The sequence below is a fragment of the Argiope bruennichi genome, chromosome 3 (assembly GCF_947563725.1).
Source record: "Argiope bruennichi chromosome 3, qqArgBrue1.1, whole genome shotgun sequence".
Classification (NCBI taxonomy): Eukaryota; Metazoa; Arthropoda; class Arachnida; order Araneae; family Araneidae; genus Argiope; species Argiope bruennichi.
The window spans coordinates 83,278,031-83,305,995 of record NC_079153.1 but is presented as its reverse complement, the minus strand read 5'-3'; the positions used below and the strand labels follow the sequence as shown (position 1 = coordinate 83,305,995).

The 27,965-nt window shown below is 26.6% G+C and overlaps 1 protein-coding gene across 1 annotated transcript in view; it reads right to left on the bottom strand.

The window, feature by feature from the left end:
• Positions 1–27,691, bottom strand: part of LOC129962894 (lutropin-choriogonadotropic hormone receptor-like) — a 50,844-nt gene extending 23,153 nt beyond the window's left edge. The window contains exons 1-3 of the mRNA XM_056076895.1: positions 27,684–27,691; positions 26,958–27,026; positions 17,621–17,695 (exon numbers count right to left, since the gene is read on the bottom strand). Coding sequence (XP_055932870.1) covers positions 17,621–17,695; positions 26,958–27,026; positions 27,684–27,691 — 152 coding nt within the window. The remainder of the gene's footprint in view (positions 1–17,620; positions 17,696–26,957; positions 27,027–27,683) is intronic.
• Between the last annotated feature and the right edge of the window lie 274 nt (positions 27,692–27,965).

Here is a 27,965-nt window from a genome sequence, read left to right as displayed (position 1 = left end):
TAAGTATTTATAGTTATATTACATAAGTATATATTATTATATGTTTATAAATTATATTTTAGTATGCATTCTGAAATCAATTATTCTTACTTCTCAACTGAGAGACAAAAGAGGAAGAATGTCATAAAAGTTGGTTTTTGGAGGATAACGTCAAAAATTTATGTTATAAATTAGGGGACTACATATTGGAATGTGTATAGGTTAATATTAAAGATAGAGGAAGATATATTTTACAGTAAATTGAAATGCCACGCATGTAAGTAAACTTATATTAATTAAACTACATATATGAAAATTTCTGCATTTATTACAAATAATTTGCAAATACTGTATATTGTACTTTATATAAGTATTTATAGTTATATTACATAAGTATATATTATTATATGTTTATAAATTATATTTTAGTATGCATTCTGAAATCCATTATTCTTACTGCTCAACTAAGAGACAAAAGAGGAAGAATGTCATAAAAGTTTGGTTTTTGGAGGATAACGTCAAAAATTTATGTTATAAATTAGGGGACTACATATTGGAATGTGTATAGGTTAATATTAAAGATAGAGGAAGATATATTTTACAGTAAATTGAAATGCCACGCATGTAAGTAAACTTATATTAATTAAACTACATATATGAAAATTTCTGCATTTATTACAAATAATTTGCAAGTACTGTATATTGTACTTTATATAAGTATTTATAGTTATATTACATAAGTATATATTATTATATGTTTATAAATTATATTTTCGTATGCATTCTGAAATCAATTATTCTTACTGCTCAACTAAGAGACAAAAGAGGAAGAATGCCATAAAAGTTTTGTTTTTGGAGGAGGATGTTAAAAATTTGTTATAAATTAGGAGACTCCATACTGAAATGTGTATAGGTTAATATTAAAGATAGAGGAAGATATATTTTACAGTAAATTGAAATGCCACGCATGTAAGTGAACTTATATTAATTAAACTACATATATGAAAATTTCTGCATTTATTACAAATAATTTGCAAATACTGTATATTGTACTTTATATAAGTATTTATAGTTATATTACATAAGTATATATTATTATATGTTTATAAATTATATTTTAGTATGCATTCTGAAATCCATTATTCTTACTGCTCAACTAAGAGACAAAAGAGGAAGAATGTCATAAAAGTTTGGGTTTTAAAGGATAACGTCAAAAATTTATATTATAAATTAGGGGACTACATATTGAAATGTGTATAGGTTAATATTAAAGATAGAGGAAGATATATTTTACAGTAAATTGAAATGCCACACTTGTACGGGAACTTATATTAATTAAACTACATATATGAAAATTTCTGAATTTATTACAAATAATTTACAAATACGGTATATTGTACTTTATATTAATATTTATAGTTATATTACATAAGTATATATTATTATATGTTTATAAATTATATTTTAGTATGCATTCTGAAATCAAATATTCTTATATACTTGTCTGTTTATTATGTGTTTATTTTAAATATTTATTTAATCAGTATATTGTAAAATGATTTTAAATTAAACAAAAACGATAATTTTTAACTGTCTCTAAAATATTGTTATTAATATTAGACAAAGAAGTATGATCTCACATTTCGCACAATGGAAAAGGACGGAAAATTGAGCAAATATTTGTTTATTCGAAATGGTATTATTGAACAGATTAAAATTTCGAATTCATTTCTAAAGTCAAATTTATACTAAGGTGTTACTAATGCCAAATTTTATCGAAAACTCCATATGCAAATAATGCAAAATTTTTACAAGGAGAAATAAATTATAACAAGCTTAATATATGAAAAGATCTTCACATAATTTTGCCCCATAAAATAATAAAATAAATCTCATAATGAAATCAATCATTGAATACAATAGAACATATTCTCCTTTCACAATACCTATTAATCTATGTAAATTTTATTAAAATGAATTCAGTGAAACAAATTTAGGCTCTTTAAATCCATTTACCTATTTTATTATTTTATCCAAATTTCGTTTTTATTATTATATGATTTATGTTATTGCTCTTATGTAACAATTTAAAATAATATCCAAAGAATATAAAAAAAATAGATTATTTTCTTCTATCGCTATTATGAAGACGATATAACACAAAGCTTTATATAAACTCACGTTTCATGACTGAAATATAGAACAAATATTTTGCTGTATCATCCAAGCCAATGTGTGGAATGGCTTGGAAAAAACTTACTCTAAAATATGAATTAGCCGAAATTCATAAATATTTTCCTCACACAAAAAAATTGCAAAGTTTTCAATATTTTTTTCTCTGCCAACAGAAAAATATAGATTATTTTCAGTAAACTCACACACAAAAAAAATGCATATATGCAAAATAAATTTTCGAATACTTAGAAGGCACAGGAACAAGAAAACATCGATATCCGGTGCAGAAACAAAGATCTACCGTTGCCATTAAAAGAGAATTTTGTCGTTTTTTTCAATGAACAACAACATACCAACAATAGAGATTTTTTCTCCTTATCTTGGACGGTTCAATTGGTTCTCAAAAAGGATTTCTTTCTCGTTAACAACGAAAGAAATTTGTCATTTCCTCGTTCATGATATTTTTCTCTTTTACAAACATTCATGGAGGGATAAAAAGAAAAGAACGATAAAAAAAATGCAGAACAAATGAAGTTTATGTTTAAAAATAAAAATAAAATATTTTTTTCTATTTATGACACAGAAAAGTATTCTTTTCATTCTAAGGAAAAATATTATATTCTACTTTAAATCATCTAACATATAAGGCACTTTGATTGGTACTATTTACTTGTATTTTTATTTTCAAATCAACAATATATCTTTTGGATTACCGAAATCCATATGATCTAAAAAAATTTGTTTATTGATATATATGCTGTCTTGCATGTTAAAATTTCATATTTAAATAACATATTGGCATTTGACTTATTGGTAAGTATATATATATAATGATATTTTAATTCTAATTTCAATTTAATTAATTTTCAAGATTTTATTTTAATTTAGCCAATAGTAACTTCATTCTAAAATATTCTCTTATTTCGTGATCCAATTCCACTTTCGGTTTAATTCATTCCTCTGTAAAACTAATGCGTCATCAGTACTATGTCTTAAATGAAAGTGATCCCTTCGGTGCCTTTGAAAAGGTGTCAGAGGTCACCACGTGTATTGAAATGCCGCGTGGCCGGAAATCCTATGTTATATAAGACTAGTGATCATTTGTTTCTCGCTTCTTTCTTACTTCTGCTTTTGTGCCGCGTTGCGTCTGCTTGTAAATAAATTGCTTTCCCGAGATGGATGTTAAAGAAAATTTAAAATACAACAGCTCGTCTATGTCTCCCAACCTGCACTCTGTTTCAATCAAAATAATGTTACACACACACACACACACATACACACGCGCGCGTGCACACACACACACACACATATGAAAATATGAAAATGTTCATATTTTTTTTAATAATTTAGATAGTTTGTTGGATATTTTGAAATATGGCGAATTTAAATAGAATGTGAGGAATTAGCCAAGATAAAGCCCAATTTCCAAAAAAAAAAAAAAAAACGATTTTACTAAGTTTTCAGTGTGAGGAAATGATGATAAAGCGTATATATGAAAAGATAAATTCAATATGATGAAACTTTTTTAAAAAGTTTCGTACATTATATCTTTGAAGACAAGTATTTTATGTGCGAGTTTTATATATATATATATATAAATTTGAAAGATAATCAGCGAAACCGATATTAAAGGATATATTTTGCATCAGATGATTTTTATTAGATATTCCGCAATTAAATTTTTAAAAAATTCACTTTTCATATAAATTTTGATTTTTTCCTAACAGGTTTTAAAAACAAAGTAGATAAAACAACAACACCAACAAAAAGAAGATAGAAGATAAATCAAGATGTTATATTATTCCACATTTGAAAATCGCGATTGTGTCTGTCAAAAGCAAGCAAACGTTTTCTCTCCTCAAAAGCATAAGACCAATTGAAAAGGCAAGCAAAAATACTATAAACCAAACTGACGTTTCAGACTGTATTTTTTCCTCGAATTATTTATTTTTTTTTGCTTGATAGAATTTGATACACAAAGAAACATGGACGAAACGATATTATAAAAGCTCTGGAAAGTGTACATGGAACGAAAGTTATTGTTAGTTTAAGCTAAAAAACTGTGCACAAAAATAAAAGTATTTTTAAAATAAAATGTGGATTCAGCTTTGCAAATTGTATAAAAATACATATTTCAAGAAGCTGCAAACGATTCCTTTTGTGAGATATCGGCATATATTTAGAATATTTTCCAGGACTTATGTTTGAAATATTTGATGCATATTATGCTGTTTTGAGAATTATTCGTTCAGTTATATGTCCTGTAAGATGGTATATTAATAGAAACTCCTTTATATTTTAAAGTATCTGAATGTGTATTTGGGAATAGAATGTATAATCTAAGAGTGTATTAATAGAAAGCATTATTTTTTATAGATACAGGAATAATTTAATTAAAATACATACTTTTTTTCCTGAGTTTAGTGTTTGTTATGAAAGAAATTAAAATATGATGTTCAGTATTATTAAATCATTCCTTGATCTGTAAAAATTCAGTTTAATTCTTAAAATCATTAAATTATAATAAGCTCACTTTAATTATTTCTTATGTGGTAATATTCCAAAAATGACGTTAAATTTGATGTTTATTAACTGTAATCAAAAACACAAAATAAAAAAAATCACAAAAATCACAAAATGAAAAAAAAATTATCCCAAAAATAAATGGTAACTTTCTCAGTATTAAATGATGTCCTAATTAATGCATGATGTTTAATAATACATTTTGTATACTTTCATATTAATATATTCATAATAAAATAATACTATAATAACACTACATCAGCATATATTGGTAGCATTGAACAATCCAGCGCTTTCTCTTGTATATTCATATTTAAGAAAAATTTTACAATATAAATATATCTAAATATGTGAAAGAAAAAATAATTCACTAAAATAAACCGAATATAACAGATTCACTGGTCTAAATAAACATAACACTAAACAATTATTGGGAATAGCATTGTAAATTTATTTTTTTTCATGCATAAAAATAAATTTCAGAACTAAATTTGTTCATACAGTTAGATGATGAATTTTGGCAGTTCGCAAGAATTGTTAAGAAATAGAGCTATAGAAATTTATAAAAGAAATGCAATAAACTCGCATTTTAGGCTTTATAGGTGATCGATGTCCTTTAATATTACTTTATTATCTTATCCATTACTTATTTTATAGGTTTATTTATTTTTATGTTAGTTTTCTCGCAAAATATAGCAGTAGAAACCAAAGAAAATAGAAGAGATAATAATATATAGCTAATTATATATAGCGTTGCCAATGATATTAACCAAAGATTTATAACTTACAAGTTTGCCAATTGGGAATATTCCTGATTATATTCAGAGTATATATTTGTTTTGTTCCGAAGTCATTATATCGATTTCTTTGGAAATATTATGTTATAACTGAGGAATTGCTCCATTAAATCTCTATTTACAACTTAAAAAAGCTTAAATGCTAACAATTATTTCCTTTGTGTATTCAGAAGTACAGTGATTTTTTTTTGATGATAGCGATTAAAAGCTAGATTTTAATCAGATTTTCAAATAAAATTAATTTTAATATTTGCGTTTTTCTCAATATATTTGGAAAATATTACGCAAAAGGAATTTTTTATACTAATTTAAAATTCAAACAATTAAATTTTGAGTCATATCAATTTTTGCCTTATACATATTTTTCTCTAGTTTAAATGAACTAAAAATATGTTTATGATTATTTTGCAGCAATATTTGTCATTCCCTTATTCACTCATTTATATACATGCATTTTTCGATGGTTTTTCATGGTCCGTTCTGAGTGTTGCTACGGTATTTTTTTAATGCTAGAAAGTTAAATTTACCATTATAGAATTATATCTGTCATGAAGTAAATTTTAAAAATAAAAGTAGTTAAAGTTTAAATTAGGAATAAAATCTATGATATTTTATGATGTGATATTTTGGACTTTAAGTTAGAGTCACCTCTAAATTTTTATTTAGAGGTGATTTTAATAATTACTTTTCATTTAATTTAAGCTATTTTGGACTTTAGATTAGAGTCACCCCTAAATTTTTATTTAGAGGTGATTATAATAGTTACTTGTTTAATAGTTTAATACAGTTTAATAGTTTATAATAGTTTTGGACTTTACGCTAGAGTCACCTCGAAAATTTTATTTAGAGGTGATTCTAATAATTACCTTCCACTTAATTTATAATTTTTTGGACTTTAGGTTAGAGTCACCTCTACACTTTTACTTAGAGGCGATTCTAATAATTATCTTTCGTTTAACCTCTGAGATTTTGGAATTTAGGTTAGAGTCACCTCTAAAAATACTTAAAATTTAAAACAAACTCAAAATATTCAAATGAAAAAATATTTTTCCAAAGGTTAGAAAGCAATAAAAAGAAAGCGCAGATGTTGGATGTAGAAACAATCGCTCCAACCTCTTAATGAAAAGCTATATTTGTCAGCTTTTTTCGGAGCAACTCCAAAAGTGAAAGATTTTATTTTTCTGTTTGATATTGAACTTCTATGTTTTATTTCTCAGAAGAAAAAGGATTTTCTTCTGGAGCAACAAAACAGGAATGTCGGTTTCTTTTATGATGTTTTTCTCTTTCAGGAGTATTTGACGAAAGATAAAAAGAAATGGGGGAAAATAAGACTACATAAAGGCTAAAATGTTTTTTTCTTTGAAAAGTAAATAAAAAATATATTTTACTACATGTTACATGAAAGTTATAGGTACAAGGATATAAAATAAATTTCATAGGAGTTATATAACTTGAATGTTTGAGGGAACTGTTATGATCTATTTGTAAAAATATCGGACTCTTAATATTGCTTAAAAGATAATGCATATTAATGAATATGGATACTCATATTTGCATAATCTTATTCAGTATGCAAATATTTTTCCAATAAAATCCTACGGAAAGTGGTAATTATTTGGTTTTCTTTATTGCTTGTCTGTATTTTTGTATTGCATTTGTATTTTTTAAAAATGTCTTGTATTTTTTTTAAAAAAATGTCTTGTATTTTTTTAAAAAAATGTCTTGTATTTTTTAAAAAAAGAATTATGTTTGAACATTTTGTATTGGAAAAAAAAATGTTCTTATGAAACAGTTTTCTTCTTGTGACAATACTTTTTTATTGAATGCTTTTTCTTATTGGTAGCAATTGTTAACTTTTCTTTTTTATAAAATATTTTTTTAGAGTTTGAAAAAATTCTTCTCTAGCAATTTAGATGAGTACAAGAATGATTTGAAATGTTAGAATTGTCTCTGTGTGTTTAGCCCTTTGTTCATAGGTGAGCCCGAGAACTCATAACCGAATTAAACAAAAGAAATGAATTTACGGTATGTGACCTTCAGACTAAAAGTATATATTTATATAAAGTTTTAGAAAATAATAGCGAAAGAAAAGAAATAACGTTTCAAATCTTGTAATCATACAATGAAGCAAAATAAAAAAAACAAGTCAAATATTTAGGAAGTCCAGTTAAAAAATACTTTCTAAAGTTCTTAAAGATTATTTCGAAATATTAATTTTTGAAGTTTTGAAGTCAAGGCTTTTTTTTTTGTCAGAAAAGACAATGTGCAATCTAAAATGTCTTTATCATTTCTTTTCGAGATTTAGGAGGTTATTAAATATATGATGTTTGGTAGTTCTTAAATATAAAAGAAAGCAAAACCAAAAAATAAAAGAAAAATTCTAATACGTTATTACTATATGGCAACCGATATTACTATATGGCAACCGATATGCCGATATTACTATATGGCAACTACCGGAGAAAAAACGCATTTTTGTTTGTTCTTAAACTTTCCCTTTGGATTCCCAAGGGAAAAGGATTTTAGTTCTTAGTAATTAAAAATTGCTTTCGGCTTTGCTCACGGTTGTTTTCTCCTCCTGCGGGGTTCAGTGAGAAGTGAAAATAAGCACAATGTCTAAAATTAACAGGATTGAAATTTCCTCAATTTCAGAAAAAGTAAAATTCTTTTTTCTATCTTTTATATCGATATATATTCTTTGGATATAGTATGAAATTAATTATTTTTTTGCTTTTAATTATACTAAATACAAATTGTCTAAATATTTAGTAAAAAAAATCTGTGAGTTTAAAAAAAAATGTTCTTTGCTTTGACAGATGTTTTTCATCATATGGGCGGTTCTCACTTAGCGTGGCCAAAAGCATATTTCCAAGACTTTAGAAGTAGACGTTAGAATATAAAATAATATATTTCCAATAATAATAGAATCTCTAAACGACGTAAAGAGCAATGTTTTGCTTTGTTTGACTCAATAAACGTACTGGTAAAAAAAATTAAAATTCGAAATTTTTTTTTACAATCTCAATTTTTGTTTTAGTAATGATGTTTAGAAAACTATAATTAATGCAAAAATATTTTAAACAAAAGCACATTTATGTAATTAAAACTGACAGAGCTATAAAACCTTGAATTTCATTACTTTAGACCAATTAACGATACACTCGAAGTAGCACTTTATTTTGAATAGCGGTGTGCAATATCGAATACTCAAACAGTTCAAAGAAGTGTGATTCATTTTTCTTCTGTTTAAAATATTAGTGTGACAAAAATGTTTTATTATATATGTTTAATAGACTTAGAAAGTTATATAATATTTGAGACTTTCTAATTTTATTAAAATAATATTTTTTGATTGAAACGAGATAAAATATTGCGTTTTGCATCAATTGGGATATTTCTCTACAGTTAGGTATATGTCTCTTATTTTGAAAACTAACTCTTAATCTGTAAGGAAGTTGCCGTATCTTATGAAGAACTTCTTAATACCATATGGAGAAAAGAATAAAAATGCAATATGGTTATGTATCACACCAATACGATTGTTTTGCGAATTTTGAGCTTACGACCCTATATTGGATTTACTTACTATGCACTTCTGCATGATCATTTTGGCAAACATAAGCAAATTTAAGTCCAAAGCATGAAATGTTGGCACCTGTCTTATAAAGATCTGTATTTTCAATCCCGTTTTTACGGTTGTTATTGTAAGAATGACTTTACTGCCAAATTTATTGCAGTCACTCGTGCCTGATAGTTGTATGTCACCAATAACGAGAGTAATTTTATCACAATTACTTCATGATTCAATGAAGCGAATTTTATCCAGAACTGTACTCTACATAATTTAAAAGTACCAAACACGAAGTAATATTTAAATTACTCCAATGGATATTCCAATGCCATATAAAATTTAATTCTAGAAATTGAGAACAATACTTGCTGAAGAATTTCTTAATGCCATAAAGAATAATAAATTAAAGTCTGTGTAAAAATGTCCTGTATAAAATTATACTATTTTAACAATTACTGTTGTCCTTATAAATTATCTGGGTACTGCCCCTGTATTTGATTTGTCTATACTTCAATACGACATATATCTCAACTAGGCAAATGTAAGACCGAAATATAGGCAAAAACATAGGCTATTATAAGATCACAATATGGATTTATGTCTCTTACATCCATATTGTGATCTTTGTGCATTTGAATGGCAACAATGCAAACCAGTGTATCCACTAGCTAGGGATGATTTTATCTGGTCGAATCCGACCTGAAAGGCACCATGGAACGAATCTTACATTACTGAACTTTTTGAGAGGAACACAAACTGTTGTATTCTCAAAAGATTATAAAGGATAAAAATGACGAAACACGTTGTTCATCAGCTTTTATTATCGAATTTTAGAAATTATCGAAATTCTCTCATTATCTCTGATTGGAGTAATTATTTGTATCTAAACTCAAAATTCAGTTTGTCATTATCAATTCTGTCTTATCATTATCAATTCACGTTTTTCACAATCTATCACATTCTTTTTCCATTTGAAGACACTCGCTATTTCAACTATCTAAAAATTATTGGCTTAAAACTATAATTGTTCAATTTTATAAAATATATATTTGATAAAATATCATTTGATTTACATTTCAAGGCTTCAAACAATTGGCTAGTAATATTCTTGTAATAATTGGTGACATTCTACATTTTTACAACTAATTTTCTATCATTATCTCTTCTGTATTTTTTAAACAACTGAATTAAATTATCCCTTTCACGATATCACTGTATATTTTGAATTAGTTTCACTACTTCAGATTTCATAGATCTTCGCAAAAACGGAATTTTGATGTATAAACATATCACTATGTATTTTGTATTAATTTCACTACTTTATAACATTTTATAAATGCAAGGCGATATTTATTTAAATTGTATTTCAGTTTCCAGAAATAGTGTATTCTATTTTTACTATTTATGCAATTGCTATATCTTGAGATTGGAGTTTCAAGTTTCATTCAATTTTATCTTCGCGTGTTTCCCTTTCTCCTTTTTTAAGGCTATAGAACTGTTGAAGTTTTTGAAAATTTAATTTCAAAGCATACAGAAGTGTGCTATTTTTTCTGAAAGGAAATTTATTAGCATCCAACAAGTATACCAGTAAGGTTTCAAGTATCATAGTCAGGTTTGGCATTTGATTTTACAATATTTATTCAGTAATTCAGTTCGAATTTTGCTTTCCTGTTTATAAAAAATTTAAAACGAAATCTATTTTTATCCTACATAATAATTCTGTTTAACTGAATGTAAAGATTTCCCGAAAATTTTAAAAATATTTGTCAACTATATCTCATTGAAGTATTTTGAAATATCTTCGAAATAAAGTTTATTTGCATTTCAATAGAAATTTTATTTTGTACTTTTCTGATCTAAGATATTAATACAATTCACAAAAGCTGTATTTATATTCTATAAAAGACATGCTTTTACTCTGTTACAGCCAAAATAATAATAATTTTCGTTTCATAAACAATTTACACTTCTTTGAATATGTCTTTAAAAATATATTCTTATTTTTAAACATGGAATAGCATCAGCCTATAAAAGTTTTTAGAGAAAATCTATATTATAAAAGTTAATTAATTTTCTTTAATAATAATGTTTATGATGTTACAATATCGGTATTAGGCAAAAATCACACACTCTTGTTTATAAAAAGAAATAATATTTTATTTTTTACGAATGAAAACAGATATCTTTTGGTAATTTGTCTTGTATATCATTTCTTGAATAATTCAGTTTCAAAATCTGATGAACGTGAAAGAATAACATGATTTTAGTTCAGCAACAGAAATTAATTTATATATATATTATATATATATATATATATATATATATATATATATATATATATATCAATCCAAGATAAATTTAATAAAAAGCATAACATCCATTTATATAGTTCGTTTAATTTCTATATAAATATTATGTTTCAAGCTTTAATTTAACTATTTGATTTGAGAATTAATTCCGTGTCACTCACTCTAAAATATTCTGAACATCTTAAGTCATTTGGAAAAATGATATAAAAAGATTGCGTTGTTACTTTGAAATATAAATAGAAACAACAGCTCATAATTATCATCAAAATTCCTTTATTGATAACCATGCGTTTTGTCAAACGTTCAATAATTTAATGTGGGAAATTTGTTATAGATTGATTCAATTAAAACGATGATTGGAATAGAAGAAATTTAAATAAATATAAATCCAACAACTCGTATCAATCAAAGTACCTCTGAAGATGTAAAATTACAACTATAAGTATAGTTTTCTTATAATTACATCGTATATAGGGGTCTTTAAAGTTTGTAGATATTTTCAGAGAAAGAAATATCCGGACGTTAAAATGAAGGTCAGAAAAGATAAGGAAGAAGTGGAACTTATTAAGAAGGATAAAATATTAAGAAGAAGCATAGCTTAGAATGGAGCTAAAAGCATATACAGATTCATAGAAATAAAATATGAAATATAAATACTTTGAAATATATTAAACAAAAATATAAAAATGATAGAGAAAATAGAAATATTTTATATGAAGATAAAAAATGTGAGTACTATTACAAATGCAAAATGATACAAGAATCAGCCATTAGAGTTCATTAACAAAAGGCAAGCGCATAGTGTACCAAATGCATACATTATTATGTACGTACAAATATACGTTATGCATTATGAACCATTATGCATGTCATTAGAATTCTATCTGTTTTAACAATAGATATAGGTATTACAATATTCAAAATATTTTTTATTAAATTAATTTTTTCATAAAATACATGTTTTTGTGAAAAAAATATAAAGGAACCTAGTGGTTTCCATGTAATTAATGTATATTATATATAATATGTACATCTCCTTTGCAGTTTAACTAGAAAGAAGCTGTATTATACGAATTTAGCTGTATTAATATGTTAATTAGTTAGCTTGAAATAAAGTTATTTTGAACTATTAGATAGCTTTTTAAATATCCCTAATTAAGAATGATTGCATTTTACAAGGAAACTGATTGCATTATTTTTCCCAAAGAAATTTATAAAATTTTTCAGAAATATCAATTTAAAAAAAAAGGAATAAGGTCTAAACAACCGTAACCTATAAAGGGTCGGTTTTAGTGTAGACTAAATTATATTCATATTTCTTTATTAGCCAATTTAAGTTTCATTTTTTATGAAATTATCATTTTGATATTTTTCATTATCATTTTGATATTTTTTTCATTTAACTTTTGTATTTATAATATTAACATCAAATTTATATACATAATTTAATGATTTATAAGTAATTTCATTATACAAAACAATGTGAATAAGTTATTGACTGCAATATTATGCATTAAACATTTATTGTTATTTCAAATGTGTTACTGAATCAAACGGCTGAGAAAGCTAGCTGAAGAGAGTTTCTTAAATTTGAAAATTATTATTTTTATGAAAGGCTTAAAATTAATTTTAAAAAATCTTATGTGTGAGATTCGGAATGTTAAAAAAAAATAGATTATATTTTCTCTAATATTACCGATAACAATAAAGAAGTCCGGTAAACGCTAGTTTAGATTAGGAAGATTATCAATTGAGCTTACGATTTCTTTTAAATAATGTGTATTCAAACAATGCAAGTATTATAATCTAGAACATAAATTTCCTATTTGTAAATGAAAGTTAGAAGTTTAGGATCTGAAAATTAATTTCATTAGATAATCTATTATTAATATCCGAATCCGTCAAATCAAAACATAGGTCTTATTTTACAACTACTAGGTAAAATACCAATGTTTTTCCCAGGAAATTAATTTTATAGTATCATTTGAGAAGGAATTAGGTTGAAAAAGGTTATTATTCGACTGTGGAAACTTTCTGCATGTGCTATAATTTTGGTGTCCATTAACTGTCAAGATATATCCTATATTTGAGTAAAAATGTTTGAACTGAGACCAGCATATCTGGATGGAGAATTAAATTCACAACTTCACAGCTTTGAGATGACATCATATATCGGAAGGAATGCAGACTGAACTAAAACTATGTCATATTTTCTCATTCATATTTGCAATGATCATTAATATAGCTTTAAGATAACATATATTAAGAGCTGAACCAGAATTTTTTTTAACAGTATGTGCCAGTCCAAAGTGGTTATCAATAGATAGCGTGTTACTTGAATGTCCAATATTTATACAAGAAAAGGGATTTTCAGATTACTCGGTTAATTATCTAGGATATTTTTAGAAACAAACTAGGAGAAAAATAGAAGGAATTTTCCAAATATTAAATGCATTAATATTGGAAAAAAATTCTTCTGATATATTCTTCCGAATTTTCTTATTTTATTGTAAATGGATAGAGCGATGACCACAGTGGAAAATATTAAACGGAATAAATTACCAAAACAACTATATCATGAGTGTAAGGATTTAAAATAATGCATTACGCTTTTCCACACCGACAAAGGAAAGCACTTGTATACCTGGAAGGAAAAAAAAAAACACACATTCATTTTCCTTTACAAAGAGGAATAACTTTCTATGCTTCCGTTGCCATGTTTTTTATCATTTGTTTCTTTTTATTTTTACCCCTTGGTGCGAATTGCTAAGGGAGTAAAATACCGTAAACGAAGGCGACAGCTCCTTTTCGTTGCTCAAGAGAAAATTCTTTTTTCTTTCGAGAATTCCAAAGGAAAAGCTCAAGATCTAAGAAAAATAAAGCTCTTTTTCATGGGAAGTTGCTCATAGGAAAGCCGACAAAAATCTCGTAGCTTACAATGCCGGAGTAGTTCTCTCATCGTTTATTCTTGTTGTTGTTGAACTTTGAAAAAAAAAAAAAAAAAAAAACGTTTTTTTTTTTTTTTTTTTTTTTTTTTGCTTATGATTTTCTCCTGTATTCAAAGAAACCAAACACCATGTATCTAGTAGCATAGATACAAAAAAATCTGCTTGCTCTTTAGCAGAAAAAGATGCGATAAGGTTGCGTAAAACAAAACCTACTTAAAACATTTTTATACTTTGTTCTGCTTAAACCTATTATTTTTCAAAATTTGTTCGATGTACTGTATTAATATCAGAGTTAAGAACAAAATATCTGGAAGACAGAGCTTAGCGTGTCAGTTTTTTTTTCTTGTAAAATCGTGTTTTCTTGGAGAAAATATTTAGATACGAATCACATTTTGATTACATATGAGTATTTTTTAATTTTATCTACGTATGAACTAGTCATTTAAATAAAAAAAAATCATGAATGCGCTTATTTTAACATGATATTCGAAACAATCTGCTATATCACAATATCATTTTATAGATTATCTATCAATGTTTATATTTTTGAACTTGCACTCAGTTTTACTATGGTGAAATTGGGTCTGAAATGCAGCTATATGACATTGCCAACATGAGAGCAAAGGGAAAAAGGCTTTCATAGTAAGTTATAAATTCTTTTGTGCGTAAAATGGTGCTTTTTCAGGAAAGACACCCATATAGATAAACTTAAAAAGTAGGAATGTAAAATATAAATACATAAATAAAAAATAAAACACTCGAACTAAGGATCCGAAACACATCTATCATTCACGTTGTTCTGACCACTATATTGCACTAGCCACACTGTGAAGCCGAAGTTGAATGTACTTATTATGATAGTTAGTTACAAAAAAGGGTTTTGTTGTGTAAAACCACCTTTTTTTCAGGAAAGATAGCTATATAAATAAAAAGTAAAGCCTTATCGAAATACAAAAATTGATCCAAATCATTAGAGCCGTTTCCAAATACATGAAAAAATAAATTTATGCATATATACAGGAATTACTAGTTTAAATTTATAAGATATATGTTTTCCTAAATACTCACGAAGTTGCATTAACATATTAGTTACATTTCTTATTTTGTGTTCATCAAAGTGACTATGTGCCTAAAACGTATGACTCACTTTCATCTGTTTATGGCCAAAAGTAGCTTATATTTAAATAAAAAAAATTCATGAGTTTTGAGTTAATCAATAAATTAACATTAATAAATTTGTAGAATAATGTATTATATTACATCACAATAGTGATATTTTTTGAAAAAAAAATTGAATGCACTATATGACAATTATTAAAGGAGACTCAAAATTTTGTATTACTTTTGTTCGAATCTGTACTATATTGAGTCATGTATTTTGAAGTGTATTATGTGTTTTTAATTATTTATTATTATTTTGTCATTTTTTTGCTGCTAAGTCATAGACACGAGCACAACAAAAACAATTTGAATAGAGAACAAAGCTTAATTTTTATCATCTAAAGCCAATTTGTTTCATATTGCTTCTTTAACAATGCGTTATCTTCATGTATATTGATATTATATCTATTAATTTCTTCCAAAGGTGACTATCTTAGCCTTTTATAATGAAGAAAAATCTACAATTTTCATTTAAACATTAATAATTAAAAATAATTTTTTTTTACTTTGAATCTTTTCCGTTTCGTTCTTATCTATCCGAAAATTTCTCTTTCCTTTTCACGTATAAGAGATGTGGGTAGAAACCGAAATTATATTTTAAAAGTGTTACTTTTAATTCTTTGAAATCCAGATGTTTTCAACATATTTTTTTATCACTCTTTAAAACATTGCTTCTTAAGAATTTTCTACTTCGAAATAAGGCTTCATATAGTTTCCTGAATGCCTTTTCATCACTATCTTCATTTGACAAAACAAATTACATGAAAGGGTGATCAGATGATTAAAGTTAGTGTCCTATGATAACGTTTCGGCGCCAAGCCTAAAACATATTGACATATATATTCAAATAATACCATAAGCCAACTTCTTTTTACTATCGTAATAATAACTCTTTACCTACATAGAATGATATTGTAAGAAGATCCAATTCTAAATGGCAATGAATTGAGTTGCTTCTTGAAAAATGTTATCAGGAGGTACAGTATTCCTATCAATACTTCAATTCATGATACAACTTTTGAAATCTGATGGAAACAGCTCAATTTATTGAGCAAAAATTTCATATAATTTCTGAGAAAAATAGTTTAAAGTTTTCATTTCTTACGTTAGCACAAAATTATGGATAACTTTAATCTCAAATGGTGGTTATGCCAATTTCCATGAGCATATATTACAATTCAAGAGAAATATTATTGCAATAAGTAATATAAGGGTCTTTGAAAGCAATATAAATGTCTTTTTCTAACAAAAATGCTACAGTGAACAGTATTCAATTATTCTAGATGATTGCTTGTAATTGGTCCGGTGGTGTTAGATGTCTATGAGAAATGGAGAAAAATCGAAAGATGACCAATTCATTACCTGAAGCAATAGGCTTTTCATGTGAGGCTTGTCAGCCTCCGTTTTTGGAGTGACAAGGCGTTAATAGTGGATCATTGAATACGAGGGGAATAGTTGAAAGAAAACTGTAGATCATCGGAACTGGGTACTAGAAACGATGGTCAGGGTGGAAGTATAGAGGTTGTCAGGCACAAAAGTCTATATGGATAGAATTCCAAAAGAATAAAATTGCAATAGTACTAAGGCTAGAATGGAATTTCGGTGATAAAATATTCGGATAAGATTGCGGGTAGAAATAAGAGTAGACGTAGTCGTAACCTTAACAGCAATTATTTATCTACACTTAAAACCCATTGCAATTGAGAAGACAACTAATTTTGATAGAATAACTCATTTATAAGCCTAAAAAATATAAAAACAATTTATTAAAAATCATTGAAAAAGTTTATTTACTGAGCACTTGATGAACAGAATCTAGTTAGCGAGTTGAAAAGAAATAATTCATTACAGTATCGGTTTTTGTTTAAGCTGTATAATTTTTTTAAAAACGTAATTAACATAAATTATTAACAGATGAGTTTATTAAGTAAAATATTCATATAATATCTTTGAAACGTGCTTAAGGTAGCTACAGCTTAATTAAACGAGAATAATGACCCATTTTTATGGAATTCATTGCATATGAAAAATAAGCAATGCATTCCAAAAATTTCTAAAAAAAAATGTAATTTATTTTTATTTATCAAAAGCAAATAAAATATAAAGGGAGACATGTCTAAGCCATTAGTCTCAACAAGATTAAAAACTTTAACTTACAGAGAACGGATATTTTTCAAACCCAAAAAAGCTTCTTCATGAATGGTTTGAAGCTGCGTGTTTCCTTTCAAACTCCTGAAAAAGAAAGAGAAGAAACATAAAAATTTAAGTAATAAATAACAAAAAAAAAAACATTTAAAAAAAAGGCATTAATTTTTATGGAAGTTGAAAGAAACAAACATTCAAATAACCTAATTGCGAATTAGTAGTCAAATGTTTTTTTTCCTTGTTGTTTATTCTACCAGAAGCATTTTGTTCTTTAACTCCATTTTTAAAGTATTTTATGTTATAGGCTTACTTAACTTTTCATTGCTCGGAGCGGAGGACTTCAGTAAGCATCTTATATCATTTAGAATTCGTAATTCTTTAAATTCAAAGCAGCCATATTTTCTCCTTAACTCAACTTTTCATATCGGAATCACCATTTCACTTGAATAACGAAAATGGAGAAATAAAAGCCCTTTGAAGATTAGTTCAGTCTTTAAAACACATCCCCTTCTTACAATACATATGTGCATTGTACCAAAGTTGGTATTGAATCGAAAAGACTGAACTGGAATTGGGCAATTAAGTTTCTTATGTGTGTGCCTAGTTTTGCTTCGGCCAAGCAAATGAGTTTTGACATCGTTATAGAAGCATATAAGGCTAAATGGGATTTGGAATTGGAATTTCTGTCCATAACTTCATCTGGAGATATTTCTATCTGGAAAGAAATCTGCTATCCCTATGGCTATTTTTATTTCTAGACATAAAGAAAGTCATTGAATAGAGGCATGGAGTGGAAGGGATCGTGGTTCTCATTTATTTTGTTAAACTAATAGATTAAGCAATCTCGTTCCGATACTTTTAATGAAATACTGAAACAACCATCGTTAAAATTTGTTCTTGAGACTTCTCATATTTATGGATGGCAGATTTTGCTAATTCTTAAAGATACTTATTAATTTTAGGATATAATAAAATTGCAATTAAAATAAAGATATAGAGTTAATTTTAATTGAATTTGAAAGATTTTTTAAGCTTCCACTTTTATATAAACACAACTAAATAAATAAAAAACCAACAAATAAGCTGATGAAAGCTTATAAGCCAGTTAACAGCTGCGCTAACCGAGCAATTGCATTTGTATTGTGGTCACGTCACTGGGCTGCGAACCGTAATGTCCCAGGTTCTATTCTCGCGCATGCAACTCGCACAATCTCATTTCTGGAAGTAATATTATTATGTTGAGTATTATTCACCAGCTAGTTCGCTGGAAATATTGGTTGTGTCTAATTTAATCGGATATATATCATTTTCCTAACTAAATCATCATTTTCCTAATTTCTCTAACAAAAATTTTTAAGATTGAATTTGTAGAAGACATAGAAGATTAAACGTCCTTGCATCTACTCTGCTTATTATTTACATGAACCTTCTTAATGGAATTGAATACCATGACATTATAGTTCCAATAAAAGTTAACTCTTACGTAATTTACATCTAATTTTATGCTGCCATTTGAGATAATATAATTTTACTTTCTAATTCCTCATGTGCAGATAATTAACAGAATCCTTTTTCCTATGACTTTCAATAATAGAAGAAAAACACAAGATAAAACGATGAAAACTGCGTAAATTTCTTTGCAAGTATAGATATTGTGGAACGAAATATTCAGGAAATTTTTCAAAATTTAGCAAAATTTCACGCCATTTTAATTGGTATAATAAAAAAAAACATTTTTTTAAAAACTTTTAACATGATATAAAAATTAATATCGTGCGGCAATATTTTTGGAACTTATTACGAAAAATAATCCCATAATATCGCTTGATTTTTAATCAATTAAAATGCTAAAAATTCGTTCCAAAATGTATATTTTCATTCTCTGAAAGATATCTACGCCAAGTTTAGCTATTCTTGATAAATGTTCTTGCGAAAACACACACACATTATCCTTTTTCATTAGTAAAGATAGAGATTTAAAGTGTTTCATTTTATTTCCCATATATAATACATGAGAAACATGAAGCAATTCTAATTTTAATCATGTCAAACTTCATTTGTCTAATGCATACTTTTTAAAACTTTTTTTTCGTCTAATTTCATACATTTTATTTAAAATGATATGTTTTTTTATAAATATGCAATTTTATGATTAATTTTATACTCATTTTCTTATGTTATAGGGGATGGACATGTGAAATTCTGCATTATTGATGCAAATATACTATTGCTTATATTTTCAGAATTCAATTATTGACTAATCTTCAATCAAATTAAATTTTGATTGCGTTCCAGTGGCCTTAAGATGAATAGGAAAATAATAAAGCGCAATATTAAAATAAGAAAATAATTAAAATAAAAAAGTCTATTATTTAGTCCAACGATAAAAATCTATTTTTAAATACATTTAAATTGAATTTAATCAGCTATTTTATGACAACCTCAATTTTAAAAAAATATATGTTTCTGGGTTATGGATGTGGGCATCCGTTGAAATCTTGAGTTCGAATTTTCTAGCGATTCAAATACATTTTCTACCTATGGAAATATGCTTTCGATATGCCGTCCTCTTGAGTAAGATCAAATAAAAATGAGAAAGTTTTATAAGTTGAAGTTTATTTTGTCAGATTACGCAAAGGTTATTAAAAATTCCATAGATATTGTTATCACCTTTTCTGAATTGTTGCAATGCTTGTGTGGACATGATAGGAAGGGATTGAAATAAGTTCTTATTGCGTATGCGTAGATCCCTGAAATTCTTTTTTTTTATTTTCTCGTATAAGAAATATACAAAGAGAAAATATTGCTATCCTCAAAAATAAATAAATAAACCGAATTCGAGATTTTGACGAATTTTTATATTTCAGACCTGTTTGAATTCGAAAGACAAATTTTTGGAATTATATCTATCCATCTATGAACACGATAAATTAAAAACCCCAATATCTAGACAGCTATTTTAGCTAGATAAATGAAATTTGATGCATGGTCTTTCCAGTACATTTGCAAATTTCTATCAAATTTTGAAAGAAGTCCTTTCAGAAAAATTTCGTCCTCCTGATTGTCCGAATCTAAGTTTATTTGGTAACTGTAAAACGAAGAGAACTAGATGAATAAAATTTAGTGCACAAATTTAATATCTACAGTGTAGATTCAAATCAGATTTAGAAATAAATCTTTCAAGAGCTTGACTGACTATGAGTTTATACATTCAGAAACACTTAAACGCTATAACTAACATGAAAAAATGAAATATAACAGGAAATTTTATAGCATACATAACATGAAATTTTGTTTGTGACAATAATTGTTTTGTGCCAAATTTTGGCTTCAGTCATTCAGAAAAAGTTTCCAAAATGCACATTTGGCATTCTGACAGTTGTGCTCTAATTACATGCCAGCGATTAATCGATATAAAAATCGCACTCTATTAGTTTCTTTCGTAATTATTATTCGCTAGTGTTATGAGGTTAATAACACGCAAGCACTTCATTAAAAAAATATACTAGTAAGTTTCGGAGCTACCATTCCCACTTCGCGCTTCTATAACTTACAAATAGCGACTTATCAGTATAAAAATCAGGAAAGAAACTCTTAACGTTTCGCCTTTAAAGTTAAAACTTCTTTCTTTATTTTAAAATATATTCCGAAAGTTTCGGAATTTTTTGTTTTAATGTCAGGAATTTCTCGAAATCGTAACTTCTTTTTTCTCCCATCCTTATCCTGATCATAAATTCCTTTCTTATATTCAATTTTCTTCACATCTGTCGATATTTCCCATATAAATTTGTTTTTTGATGGACAAAGAGACATCGAATAAAGTAAAATTTATTGTTAAGGACCTTGAAGTGCACTGATGGAATTTCTGACAATATGATAATAAAATTCTTAACTTTCCACTGACATTTTATGTCAAAACAAAGAGGTTTTTGACAAAAAGTGCAATAAATAAAAAAAATATATATACTTGGAGTACTGGATTTCTTAAAAGTGCTCATTTTTATAAAAGTATCAGAATGGATTTTTATTTTAACATTCGCTATGGCTAGCATTCTTTTTTTAAATTCAAAGTTGTAAAAACCTTTGTGCACATATATCGTGCAATGCAACAGCTACAATGATATATAATCAAATCAAACGAATGAAACTTAAAATATTGTAATATATTGGACAAGAAGGTTTCAATTTGAGATTTCCTTTCTTCAGGCAGATTGCATAAGAATGCGAATTACAGTAATGAATTAATTCCATAGCTTATAAATTATTTGCTGTCGTTTGCAATACAAGAAAGCTTTCCATCTACAAATTATTATTTTTACTTAAATGTATAACTATAAAGAACTTTTGAGCATCAACGGACAATTTTTTTTGAATTTTCGAAATGATAATTTGCTACTTTTAAAATGAAAATTCACTTCTAAAATTTAACTTAACTCATTTCTGAAAATTATTTTTTACTTATCCAAACTTAAAAAATCCCTCTGGATATTTAATGTAAACAAATAAAAAGATTTTATTTTTTTCTTAACTTATTCACTTTTATTTAACTTGATTTTTTTCATGTTAATTAAGATGGAATTTTTAATAGATTTTTTCCTTCCTTTTTTTCCTCCACTAAAATATAAAAATTTCTGCATTCTCGATTCCTCCCCCCCCCCCGAGTTTTTGAGATTTTAGAATATAATTATCTGCTCTCAATTAATTTAGTTAAATTTTGTTGTCATATTAGTGATTCCACCTTATATTGATGTCGCAAGAAATTTTAATAATATTTCTCATACTGAATTATAATTTAATTTAAGAAATAGAAAATTATTGAAATAAAATAATTTATCCTTTTAACATAAAATCAAAAGAATTTTTAAAAATTGTTTTATTAAAATTATTTTAATAGTAATAAAATAATCAAATTATATGATGATACAGAAATATGAATGATATAACTGCACGATACTTCATGATTTATTACAGTGTCACTTCCTTCTTTCATTGACAATATTCAAAGTGAGTTTCAATATCAATTTGACAACGTTTGTGCAAGAGTATAAAAAATCATGAATTAATTATATTGTGTCTTGTTCATTTCTTCTCTTCTCTACAAATAATAAAGCGAAATGTGTCTGCGTGCATGTGTTTATGTGTGTGTGTGTTTGCATTGATTGTCTGTTGAATTCAATATGTTAGACATTTGAGAAGATACCAAATTTGACACAAATAAACTACGGTGGGTGGAAATGTCAACTTGAAATGAATTTTATAAATTAAAATTTAAATGAGATTGCCACTTTTTTTCATGGTAATCCCACGATATAAAATATTATTGCATGAAATATATTTTCGTAATATTTTTAAAGAATAAAACATTTCATTTATAGTGAAACCTGTTTAGATTTCATGAAATGTTTTTTTTTTCTGAATTTTGAAATTTTTTTAAAAGTATATTTTTGTACAGTTTTTATCAATACATTAGATTAGTGCAATGAAATCAAAGTGTTTCCAATCTTTTATCTAATATTTGATCTAATGATTTTCTTCCATTTTGAAAGCTAAGGAGGAAAAAGTTTTTATTAACTCCGGAATTAACAGATGGAATTAAAAAGTGAAAACCGAATTGCAATAAAGACCCTATTAAGAATAATTAAGCAGATAAAAAATAAAATTGGGGTAAGGATATTACATAATAGCATTAACACGAGTTTATCACAGTTTAATGCTTAAAAATACTTTTTTGAATGAATCTTGAACATCAAGTTAAGAAAAACTAATTTAGATAAAATAAGCATAACCCATATTCCCATTGAATTAGCTAGTGACCGCATCTTGCATAAAATATAGTACATACTGGATTCACGGGTAAATAAATGTCAGCTGTGGGAGTTTTTTATAATCTCATCTCTTCTCATGTCCAAAGACTTTATTTTTTAGTGTGACACACACACACACACACACACACACACACACACACACACACACACACACACACACACACACACACACACACACACACACACACACACACACACACAACACACAACACACACACACACACACACACACACACAAACACACACACACACACACAAACACACATAGAGAGAGAGAGAGAGAAAGAAAGAAAGAAAGAGCGCGCGAGAGAGAACGTTAAGAATAAGTATTATTGCTTGTTTAGTTTTAGGATAAGTTCGAGTGCCTTACAGAGAGCTCTAACAATTTGGTGATTTGGTGGTAAAAAAGAACGCTTTAGAATCTAGACAGTTAGAGAATTTTGGAGCATTTTATATTAGAAGCGAAGAAACAATATCATTTTAGAATCTTCTTTGCCTACTCATGACAATTATATATATATATATATATATATATATAAACTTGAGAGATAAAGCTAAAGTCAATTCAGTTGAGAAGAAGCGAGTAATGGAATGAAGTCACTCTTCGGAGTGCCAATTTGCAGCGAATACTCTCTTAGACCTTCATGTTGTTAAGGTCATTTAATCGCGACTTGATGCTTATCTGCTGCTGTTTATTACATTTGTTATATTTTCATATAGAATAAAGAGTCGTTATGTGTTACTGTGGGTGCTGGAATTTCTCCCGTACATCCATCCGATGAATTTACTATACAAAATATATATACATAATTCAGTTTTTTCTCTAGTATTTGAGCTAGCTTCCTTTACTGAATGCAGTAAAATATTCAAAACTTCTAAAGCTAGTTTTTGAGGAAAGGGAAGTGAGACTAAGTGACTGAAATTAGATATTGAGGCTTTAAATCTCGTTTGAGGACTCCTCAAATTCTTTCCTTCATGCATCTTTCATGCAAATGGAAAATCCTTCCATGAGAGGAGTTCTTCACACTTAAAAATCAGTGTTTTAAAGCAGTCACTAGATCTTTAAAGCCCTATCAAACTCCTTCTATTTGCAAACTTTAATAAATCTAAACTTTAATAATAAATCAGTTCTTACCAGCAGCTGCTTATCGCGACTTGATGAAAGCAAAAGGAAAACTAGTATTTTGTCGTTGAATTTTTTAAAAGAACATAATTAGAATTCTCCAAGAAAGGATAGATAAAAATCAGCAATTTCTGTCTTCTTAATGTTTTTAGAAAACAGCGCAAAATCGAGGAATAATACATCCTTTGCGATTCTTAAGGTATTGCTTTATATATCTAATACGAATAAAAGAGATAAGTCTATAAGAACTGAAAATTAGAATTGCTATAAAATTCAGTGAAAGAATTAACAAATTCTAGATATAGATTATATTTTTGATGTATAAAATAGATTATATTTTTTATGAAAACATACTGCATATATAGGTATATCATCGTCAGTAATCGAAACATTAAAACAGCTATACACTGCTCGATAAAACTTTAGCAACCTGATTTTAAAAAACTAAAAATGTAGGTTATATGTTTTTCTTATTCTAACTTTAGGGACATTGAGAAGTAAATATAAATATCAAAAACTGTTTAATATTTTAAAAAATTGAAATATGGCATTCAAAAAATATATATTCAAAATTAATATATTTAAAGAATCATAATTTGGTCAGTCTCTAACATAGAAGAAGGGAAGTCGTTTTATTTAAGATCTTAGTGTATCAAGAATATTTTATTAAATATGACTAATAGGAGTAAGGAACTAGATAAAAGTTTAAATTTCTTACTTTTTTTTCAGTAGCATACATATTAGCAGAGATAACAAAAGTTACAACTTTTTTACGTACTTCAGAACATTTTTTATTTAGAAAAAATACATATATTTCTTTTGAGCCGTTAGACAAATATACATGATTATATTAATAATTTAAAAGTCAGCTATTAAACTCGAAATAAAATATAAATCCTTTTTTTTTGCTCTGTTTTTCCATCAGAAATATTATTTTCCTAACTTACTTTACATAGATTGATAATAAGATAATGATTTAATTAAATTGTGATTATTGAAATTCCTTGGTGCGATTTTTTTTGAAAATTGAATTGAAATTTAAGAGAGAAGTTGGAGTTTCTCCGGAATAATTTACAAAAATTATTTCTGAGGTGATTTAAAATAAAAAAAAAAATTTATCCTTTTAAAGGTACCAATTTAATTGTCAAGCCTTTTTTTCTTGAATTTTGACAATTTAAATATATATATATATTACGCAATTTGTGCAGATAGTAAACAGAATCGTTCTTTATTAGCTTTCAATAATAGAAGATATTCCTTTCATTAAATACATATTGATGAAAAAATGAATGCAGTTAGAATTTCATAACAATGAAGTGGAATTAGAATAATTACAGTCAGTAATAAGAAAATAGATTACTCTCACAATTATACTTTCAACAACAATTTGATATCATGGGACTTGAATTTTTTTAGAAGATTCATGTATGAAATATATATAACAAGTGTAAGGTATTTAAAACAGTACGCTGTTACATCTTTGAAAATTTGACGTTTAGAAATATTTTGAGGAAGGTAAATTTTTAATAGTGTTTAACTAAATGCTTGTAACCTCAGTTATCAGCAAACCTGAATAATTCGGGACATTGATTTATCCTGCATAATAATCATTATATTTCATTGACTCTGAATTATTAATAATTCCGCAATGACTTTTCATTGACCATATGAGGATGAAATAGAAGCAATACGTCTTTCAAACTCTCTGAATCTAAGTCATACATACAGTAACAGAACAACATACACTAATAGAATACAATAGGGATTTTCTTCAAGCGTTGTCAGAGTATCCCTATCATTTTCAAATAATATAATACCCTTGTCAAAAAATGCCTTACTTGCAATATTTTTAAAGTTTTTTCAGAATTACGCTTGTATTATTTTTATTACTATTTAAATCAAAAGAAATTTAGCAACTCGTTTATATATTCCCCAAAAACATTTCAAATAGACGGATTCACAAATACTTTTACTTATTTCATTTTTATTTCTTATTTTTTTAAAAAAAATTATCAACCGCTTCTATATGTTGTATTTTCTATTTAATGTTTTCAAACTTTGAGTGGATGGTCAATGACGTAAATAAAGCTAGTTTCATCTATGTCTTCTGTCATTTATATTTCACTTCCACTTGAACAATTCCACTTCTTTTGACAGCACGAGTATTTATTTTTTTGTTAAAATATTTCACATTGTTGGATCTTCGAATGGTTTCGACGGAAGCTGACATTTTTTTTTTATTAGTTGGTTTAGAATCGTTTTCAAGCTGAATTTTTCTAGTGATGAAATATAGGGAACACTTCTATAAATTTATTTAATTTTCTTTCAATACGAAACTTAGAAGAATTGCTGATTTTTTTTGTTGCTAATTTATAAGCCAGTGGAAAATTGAATTACTTACAGTTTGGCAATTTCAGATCCAAAGAAAGCTTTATTTTGTATCTCGCTGATTAAATTGAAGTCAAGATTCCTGAAAACAGAAATATTCATTAACTCAGTAACAATAATAACACATAATCATAACAATATCATCATTATAAATATCATAATCATATATATTAAAATAGACACGAATGCAATGGTATAAGGATCTTAAACATATTACAGGTCAGAATGAGAAATTTATTTAAAAAAATGCAACATAGCTATTTAAAGAAAATGCTTCAAGAGTCTGAATAATTCAATAACTTGTTACCTAAAATCAATCATAACAGAAACAGTATATAATGAATAGTTATACAAATTGGTAAAAGAAAAAAAATCATTTTATTTACAGACATTTTTTGGGCTCAGATAATTCTTTATAATAAATGTAAGTTAATGTAAAAAATTATCTATGATTTGGCAACGATGAAAGACTTAATGTTATGGAGTAAAATTCTAAAAAATTGAAAATACCTAATTGAATCTAAACTTTTTCTTCGATTATCTTAGAACTTTCATCATTTCTTTCCCATAATTTTACAATGTTACCAAAAAATACATAAATGCAGAAAAAAAAATTCGTAATGCAAGCGTTAAAATTTTTCATTACCAGCTAAAATTTATTAATAACAACTGTTATAGACACTTGCCGCATAAAAACATGGTAATCTTTATCAAAACTTTAAATTCTCGATTGGATTACCTCAACATGGTGTTATGTATTTGAGGCTATGTATAAACAATCTGGAATGCTGTATCCTAAATTTGGTAACTTATTGAAGTTTATGATGTGATGAAATGCTAATGGATATGCCGTCATCATTATTTGACCACAGCTTAAGATTTAAAGATCTCACCCATATATTTTCTGATTTTCAAGAGATGCTATTCGAATAGTACATTCAATTAATTATTTTTTTTACGATTCTATCAACGAAATTCCAGCAGAATTCGAGTTACAAGTCTTTATATAAGAATTTAGAAA